At 38.7% G+C, this 8,698-nt stretch overlaps 1 protein-coding gene across 1 annotated transcript; it reads right to left on the bottom strand.

The window, feature by feature from the left end:
* Nucleotides 1-426: 426 nt before the first annotated feature.
* Nucleotides 427-6,875, bottom strand: LOC133191497 (heat shock 70 kDa protein 12B-like). Its single transcript, XM_061327246.1, has 4 exons — nt 6,540-6,875; nt 2,139-2,357; nt 1,678-1,828; nt 427-1,575 (listed from the first exon to the last, which is right to left on the bottom strand). Exons 1-4 carry the CDS (start codon nt 6,861-6,863, stop codon nt 509-511), a joined length of 1,761 nt encoding a protein of 586 aa, XP_061183230.1. The 5' UTR covers nt 6,864-6,875; the 3' UTR covers nt 427-508.
* Between the last annotated feature and the right edge of the window lie 1,823 nt (nt 6,876-8,698).

The raw sequence follows: 8,698 nt of genomic DNA, 5'->3' as shown, positions 1-8,698 counted from the left end.
ACAATAAGGTACAGACCCGTAGGTACCGGGGGGGGGGGTCCCAATAATTTTTCAAGTTTGTATAATAGAAAACAAAACTGAATTACAGCCATCACAGTTTTAACGTCAGATGACCTTTTTTCTGCCAAGGAAATTCTTTTAGATTGGTCTGAGATATATACGATCATATCCCACAACTAAGAAACACTAAATTCTTTACGCCATAATTCTTTAGTAGAAAATTTGTCAAATCCTTTATTATTTGATGGTCCATTGTAGATAATTCAATAGCCTTTATGATAAGGGAGGGAAAAAGAAAGAAGATATAGAAAGGAAAACTGATAACGATATATTTTAGGTGATATATATATATGCAGTATGAAACAGAATACATAAAAAAAATACTAAGAACGTTCTACCTGAAATCTAAAAACTATTGTGGATTCGTTTGGTTCTTCACTATTAACGTCTAATCTAGTCTTTATTGAATACCAGTAATATTGTATCAGAAAGAAAATCTGAAAAATTCTTAAATCTTTTCCTCTTCTGGTAATTCAAATTCCGCAGGGATAATGTCCCCTGTTTTAACTACTTTGGCCTCCACGGTCAGTTCAGTTCCACCAAATATCATTCTCGCTTCAACGGAGCGATCATCTATGCCTAGTGGTACGTTCACTACGAATTTCCCGATATTTTCGCATTCATCGGTATAGAAAGGATCGTCCTCTTTAGACGTATAAATACCAAACGATATACTTTTCTGACGGGAGGTCAACGGAACATAAGATCGTTCAGCTTGTGCCTCATCGACAATCAACTCGTCACCTCTTTTTACGTGGCGATCAAATATGTCCTCACAATATTCCTCTCCTTCTACAATTATTTTCTTAGAGGTCATGTGTTTTGCTGCATCAAATTTCGTGCTCATGTCAATCCCGTAGGTGAACTTTGCAATACGAGACTCTATTGCCTTGGGTTTGTCCCCAAATAGGACTGCACCACGAAGGACGGCTAACCCAGCTTCCTGGGGAACGATAACTTGACAATCGGGGAAAGCCTTGCGGACAGATTCCTGTAAAATGTACGACTCGGAAAATCCTCCTACCATCAAAATTTTCTTGATTCCCCTTACTTTGGGTGATTGGAACAATTCTTTTAAATGTTTTTTGATTCCTTCACATGCGGGCTGAAAGAAGCTATCAAACGTAGGCAGGTCAATTCTGACCTTGTCTGATCCCCAGTGGAGGTGGTCTTTATACCTGGTTCTGTTGGTGAGGGTGGTTAAGTCGGAACCCAGAGTTTCAGAGCATTCTTCTATAAACGTAGCTGGAATTTTTAAAGTTATTTTGGGGTTTGAGTCGTTTCCACTTGTGCGTTTGCGTTTCTTGATCTCAAAATCCCTGAACATTGCTATGTAGTCTGCGGTATACTTGTGACAGTACCCCTCCATCATTCCCTCCGTTACAATCTCCATTAGGGCGTTCTTGAAGGCCAGATCCACACTTGTTCCTCCCCAATCACCACCACTTGCTCGATCAAGCTCTTTTAAGTTTCCATTGCTTTTTACTTCATGAACGGTTATATCCACTGTTCCACCTGCATTAAGAAGAAAATAGTACGCATTAATACTGTCATGCAGTATTTTTAAAAATGCATTTCGAATACCAAGATTGTGACGAAATAATACAAAGTTATAACCTCCGGCATCCAAAACCAGGTATTTGCTGCCGGGTTGAAATACACTGATATGGTTCGTGCCCTCAAATTTCTCCACCGGAAGATGTTTGCAGTAAATCGAGGCTGCCTCTGGTTCTAACGCTATCATCAGCTGATGACCAGGAATACCTGCCTGTTTGGGACAAATGTCACATAAATTAAGACGGTTGCCTTGACAGATTTTAAAAAGTTCTGTAGATCACCAAATTTTCGCGACCCCCTATTTTCTGGCGGTACTCATTCGGTTATTATAAGCGAGAAAAACAGTTCAAGAATGTGGTTATTGTTGTATACTAAAATGTATAATCTTTGATATTACAAATATACGCGAGAGAATAATTTCGCGAGTAGATCTCGTGTAATTCAGATAAATTTCCTGCGAATTAAGTTATTTACGGTTGAGTACTTGTAGATTATACTATGTAGTAATTTTAAAAATGTACCTCTTGTGCTGCCTTTCGCATGAAAAACTTTGCAGGATCATCCCAGATTGCAGGCACAGTGAGAACCCACGCTATGTCCTCTTTCTTTACTATCGACCCTCTGTTTTTCAATGAGTCTATCAGGTGGTCTTTTAAAAATCTTATTGCATGAGAAAATACCTTCACAGCCGGCAACTCCCTGCCTCGTATGTCTGGTACCTTTGTATCTATGGTCAATTTCTGGAAAAAAAGCCAGGAAAAAAATAATTTTGGTTCCACCCTCTGTTTAGCCAAGGACCGCATCTAGTATAACAACTGTAAGAAAAGTCGACAAAACGATCTGAACCCCCCACCCCCCCCCCTCCCTACACACACACAACACGCTTTTTGTTGCTATAAAGTGGAGTTTTTTTGTTTTTGTTTCGTTTTGTTTTGTTTTGTTTTTTTTTTTTTTTTGCTTGTCAGATTATTTTGGGAAGTTGAACCCTCCCCCCAACTTTTTCAATCAGTTAATTAAGGTTTTTTTTATGCCCCGCAATGAATATGGCCAGGGAATATAGAGTTTGTCATGTCCGTCTTCCGCTCTTCCGTTTTTCCGTCACGCTTTGCGTTTAGCTCAGTTCAAAGCTCAGATTCAAAGAAACTATTCAAGATATTTTTAGGAAACATCATATGCTGATTCATACTGATGTTAGCTTTTCAACTGCTTCAACATTTTTTGACCTTGACCTCACCTTTCTTAAATTAGTGTTTAGCTCAGTTTTAAATAAACCATTCAAGATATTTTTATCAAACTTAACATGCTGATACGTATTCGTGAGAGCTATTCAACTGCATAAAAAACTTGACCTTGACCTTTCCTGTGACACTGACCTCACTTTTCTTAAATTTGCATTTTTCTTGGTTTTAAAGAAACCGTTAAGATATTTTTATGTAAGCTTATGCACTTATACATAATTTGGCAAGAATTTATCATTTATACCCAATTTTTTAAGATTTCAATTTCAATTTTAAAGAAACTATTCTAGATATTCTCATCAAACTTCATACACTTCTTCTTCTTCCCTTGATGGAGTAAACTCAATTTGAGTGTTAAAACTCCAGTAATTCCGTAGTGAACAGCTAAAAATCTATGTACACCGTATTAAAAGGGATAAAAAGTTAAAAGTGGACAATTTAGTGGTGTAGAATATCAGACACGCTGATGGACTGTATTGCATGTCTGAAGGTGTCCACTGATGGTGAATTCCTAATTGTGGCTGGTATATTGTTCCATGCTATGATAGTTGCTGGTATGAATGAGTATTTGTAGACATCAACCCTGGTGCTGATTTGGCGGATTTTGTTTGCCATAGAACCACGGGTTCTGCTATTGGTGACATGTAGCACATGATGTACCGGAACTTCCACAATGTGATGGTAGATCTTGTAGAACATGATCACTCGGTTCCGGGCCCTCCGATGTTCAAGTGGTTCCCAGCCGAGCTGGTATAGCATGGTGGTCACACTTCCTGGGTCCCTTGATGAGTAATCACCTGTGGCGAACCTTGCTGCCCGGCGCTGAGCATCTTCTAGATGTTGGATTAAATGATGTTGGAAAGGATCCCAAACCACTGACGCGTACTCCAATACTGGACGTACTAGCGTAGTGTATGCCTTGCTTCTGATAGCCTGTGGGCAACTTCTGAGGTTCCTTCTTAAAAATCCAATTGTTCTCGTGGCCTTGGCAGAAGTTGAGTTAATATGCTCGCGCCATGAAAGATCTTTGCTAATTGTGATACCAAGGTATTTACCACTTGGGACATCTTCCAGGGTATGGTTATGCAGTTGGTATGATTCTTTAATTGGATGGCGTTTCTTAGATATGTGGATAATGGTACACTTCTGAGGGTGAAAGGTCATCTGCCAGTCCTTTTCCCATTTCTCAAGTGCACATAAGTCCTGTTGGAGTTGGACTGTGTCATTGATTGATTGAATTGTCCTGTAAATGAGGCAGTCGTCTGCAAATAATTTAACATTTGATGTTACCACCTCCGGGAGGTCATTGATGTAGGCAAGAAATAATAGGGGACCCATTACTGTGCCTTGAGGTACTCCGGAGTTCACGTCTGCTATGTTGGAGGACATCCCTTCAACCATACTCGCTGTTTTCTGTCTGATAAGAAACTTTCTATCCATTGTAGAGTGCAGCCACGAATCCCATAATAATTCAGTTTGTGGAGGAGACGTTGGTGTGGTACCTTATCGAATGCTTTGGCGAAATCCAGTAAGATGACGTCAATCTGGTTTCCATTCGATAGGCTACTAGCAAGATCTTGTACTGTGGCAATAAGTTGAGTCTCACATGATCGCTTACTACGAAATCCGTGCTGTGCTGGTGTAAGGATAGAGTTCCTTTCAAAGTGGTCCATGATGTTAGAATGGAGAATGTGTTCCAGGATCTTGGAGCAAATTGCTGTAAGTGATACAGGACGATAATTTGCCGCTGCACTCTTGTCGCCTTTCTTAAAGATGGGGACTACATGGGCCATCTTCCAGTCATCTGGTACACATCCACAATTCAAAGACGTTTGGAATAGAAAGGTCAATGCAGGTGTAATCTCCTCTGCCAATTCCTTCAGAAAACGTGCTGAAATGGCATCTGGTCCTGTAGCCTTGTGTGGTTGTAAGTTACTTAATAGCTTGTACACACCACGTGGATTGATGATTATGCTGTCCATTGTTAGGAATGGGCTGGGACCCTTGTCTGGAGCTCGGCTAGTGTCCTCCGTTGTAAATACGGATTTAAACTGTTCGTTTAATATATTCGCCTTGGCTTGTGGGTCGCTGGTTATGAGCCCGTCCGTATTCCGTAATGGTGCTACACCAGAGGCTTCTTGTTTTTTGCTCTTAATAAATGACCAGAATTTCTTGGGATTTTCTGAGGCACTGGGGGTGATAATGTCATTCATGTATTGTTGATAGGCAAGACGAATAGTGCGCTGGCATTCTGATTTAAGAGACAGGTACCTTTGCTGGTCACACTGCTTCTTTGTTGCCTTGGCTTTGTGGAATGCAAGTAGTTTCCTGCGTGATAAACGTCTGCTAGCTGTATTGATCCAAGGGTTTGATGTCCTGGATCGTGTGAGCCTATGAGGAACATGTCGGTTCATGATGCTAAGTGTGGAGTCTCTAAAGAGTTCCCAGAGAGTGTCAACAGAAGTGAAAGGTCTGGTGATAAAGTCTTGTACAAAGTTGTTGATGTCTCTTCGCAAAGATGTCATATCTGCCTTATCCCATGAGTATATTTCTCGACGGGCCGGTTTACTTCTTAGCGGCTGGATTAAGGAGTCAATTAAGACTGCGTCGTGGTCGCCTACCCCTGGGATGACTTTGCATCGTTGCACAAGTGATGGGTTGCTCGTAAAGAACAAGTCTAGGATTTTGTCTCCCCGTGTTGGTGTGCATACAAGCTGCTCCACTCCACAATCACCAGGGATGTTCAAATACTCTGTCGACATCTTGCTTGGGTATTGATGGGAGATGATTGATTGGGTAGGCCAGTTAATGTCTGGAAGGTTAAAATCTCCCGCTATCCAAAAGTCACACTTAGGATTATCCGAGCGAACCTTGCTCATCTCTGCTACAGCCAGGCGTGCATTATTTTCGCAAGTGATGTTGGGTGGGCGGTAGTAGGCTCCTATGGTGATTGACTTTTTCTTGTTCACATTGTTGCATTACTTATATACCATCTGCGGGGCATTCAAGTCCGATGGGCATATTTCTATTTTTTTTTTTTTTTTTTTTTTTTGCTTGCCAGATTTTGTTTTGGAAGTCCCCCTTTTAAAACCGTTGCTACGGGCCTATCAAAAACATATATATCAAAAATTGTAACAGCAGCAATTCAAATATTTCAAATAGGATTATACAGGAAATGCCATCCTCTGGAATCGGGCCTGGTAATGTAAATCAATTTTTGTCAGGAACTTGTTAAGGTAGCAATACTTCAAACAAATTCTTGGGAAAAAAATTATATAATTGAGGAGCGTGTCGTCAGACCACCAGAGTCATAAGTTTATTGCTCATTTCATTGTCTAACGTACTTTGAACATTAACCAATCTCCAAGCCCTTTTTTAAAATTGCATTTTCTGGCATTACTATAAAAAACACGAGACTACGGACTTTTTCTGACCCTTAGAAGTCGTTTTTTTCACAGGGTCACCTGGCATTTTTAAAACAGAATGAAATGATCCTCTAATATTGTGTCTACAATACTTATACGGACAGGACATAAGGCGGACAATCAGAGAAGGTGGGTATACTTCGTTGTAAGAGATTAACAAAATTGAAAAATATAATAATAAACACAAGGACAGAATACTGTTAATGGTCTGAAGTTGTTTTGAGTTTTTGGAGAGTACATTTATCGACAACAGACTTACGTTTTTTCTGACTTTGTCATAGAGCAGCATTTTGAATCTGCGGAAGTAGAAATATTCTTGGTGTTCCTCTTCTTCCGCCAGTTCTGCATATCTAGTCTCTGCGTCAAAACCAAACTCAACAAAGTTTCCATCATTGTCCAGCAGGACAGTGGTCGGGGTCTTAAATGAAATGAGGCCGCCATCTGGAGCATTCCAGTGAGGTGCGAATGTTTTCGGTGGGTCCTTGTCCAAGTCATCCCTCATGGCAAAAGCGTAACCAGAAAAAGTAGTGCCAAAATCTATGGCTGCTACCACCAGCTTGGTCTCTGGTGTGGCCACAGCCATCTTTTAAACTAAAAAAAAAAGCATTGTCGACTTAATAAATCTTTTAAAAAGTTTCATTTTTGACCCTTAAGTCAAGGGCTATGCGAGTTAAAGTCAGGTCGAAAAGAACAATATTTTTGCTGTCCACATTTCCACAAGTCCACAAAGGCAATCAATAACTTTGACCTTGATCTTTATATCGCCTCTTTCTCTACCATCTTGAATGCATAAAGGAATTTGTTTAGCCCCCCTCCCCCCCCAAAAAAAAACAAACTAACCCCCCTAAAAAAATAAATAAATTTGGAAAAAAACAAACATAAATGCCCCCGGAGACGAATAATGGCCCTTATCTTTTGTTTTTAGCAGTAGCACTAACATGCCTTTTGATAGCAAGAATGTTACAATAATAACAAAAATTGGAGGATTGAGGAATTTTTAAACGGTGAAGGCGGGAAAGGCGTAAATCGGAGGAAGAAGTATTTCCTCTTAAACACAAAACAATTAATTCCCGCGTTTCCTTGCAGGCAAATAATTCAGAGGCTTTTTTTTGACAGGGCAGAGATTAATGGGAAGGTTATCTATATCTGTAGGGAAGACAACTTTTAAGTGTGGGGTTAAGTTATTACATACCACTAAAGAACAATCTTTTATTTAAATAGGATTTTGGGTAAAATTTGTTGGTATATGCATTTCTACTAAAAATACTTTTGAAAAATTATAATAACTTTTCCCTACAGTCAAATATCTATCTAGTTATATCTTTTTACGCCTATTAAAAGTACATGTACATGTATTAGTGAATTTTACGTGTGTGTCTTAATTACATCAATTTAAGGATATCCGATCCTCAGGTAGGAATGATAACTCTTAAATCTATTATTTAATTATGTCACAGATGTTGTGTTTTAATTTGTACATAAAATTGGCGCGCATTGCCAATCGAATGCGTTCGCTGCGTTTGTTTGTGTTGTGTGTTTAGTGTGAATGTTTTGGGAGATCATGTGACATTGTTTATTTTTGTATTTCCACGTGTTTCCGGTTAGGTGACCTAATGTGACCTTACAGCTGACCAATAACCGACTGTTTTATCTTATTAATATGCATGTTTAAATTTCTGCACCGAGTATTTAAGCACAGTACCCGCCAATTCTTTACCCCCACGCTTTTTGCCTTTACGGTAGAAGTCTTACATATATTTGAAACATAGAAGTAGTCTTTCAAGTATTACTTGGAATTAATTTAACTGGATTCCTGGTAAGCTTTCTGTTTACCTTTATTATAATTATTATATAAATGTATTTTATAATTTACTTTTATTAATTAATCCCGACAGCGAACAATCATATAATTTATGTGTTGTTAATGTCTGATGTTAAATGTAAAGTATTCGTTTTGTGTGTGTATTGTGTTGGGAGAGTGTGTTTAATTTATACTTTGTAGGTTTTTTGTTATAAGCACAGTAATAAATATAGTTGTGCCGAATCCAGTGTTGGATTTTTCCTACAAAAGACCCGGTGACAATTAAAAAAGTCTCAAAATGAAGCTTGAAATTGAAATACTTTCTTGCAACAATTTTCATTTTATGCATCTCATTATGGTTTAAGGTTCTTTGAAGTCTTAGAAATGATGTTATAAAAAGTTGACATTTGTACCCCAGAAAAGAAAAAAAAATAAATTTATTTTTAGAGAAATCAAATTTCCTTCAATGTAGCATTGGATCCCGGTGCATATTAACATGATATGAAATTAGAAGTGATCTGGGATGTCTTGCAATGCTAACAAAAACTTTTTACACTATGTATTTTATAACAATGGAAGTAAATAGAAGAACTAAAATACTGTATAAGTGTGCAAAA

Source organism: Saccostrea echinata, unplaced genomic scaffold, assembly GCF_033153115.1.
Source record: "Saccostrea echinata isolate AGI-Se365-2 ecotype Australia unplaced genomic scaffold, CSIRO_AGI_Sech_v1 ptg000023l, whole genome shotgun sequence".
Lineage (NCBI taxonomy): Eukaryota > Metazoa > Mollusca > Bivalvia > Ostreida > Ostreidae > Saccostrea > Saccostrea echinata.
The sequence above is the reverse complement of the archived record's forward strand: the minus strand, read 5'-3'. Positions and strand labels throughout refer to the sequence as shown.

What these genes read in the sequence shown, in the direction of transcription:
- LOC133191497 (XM_061327246.1), bottom strand. Translation starts at nt 6,863, where the DNA reads ATGGCTGTGGCCACACCAGAGACCAAGCTGGTGGTAGCAGCCATAGAT. An exon ending in ATGACAAAGTCAGAAAAAAC is followed by an intron (nt 2,358 to 6,539) that starts GTAAGTCTGTTG and finishes CTTTTTTTCCAG; the next exon opens with AAATTGACCATAGATACAAA. An exon ending in CCTGGTTTTGGATGCCGGAG is followed by an intron (nt 1,576 to 1,677) that starts GTTATAACTTTG and finishes TTCTTAATGCAG; the next exon opens with GTGGAACAGTGGATATAACC.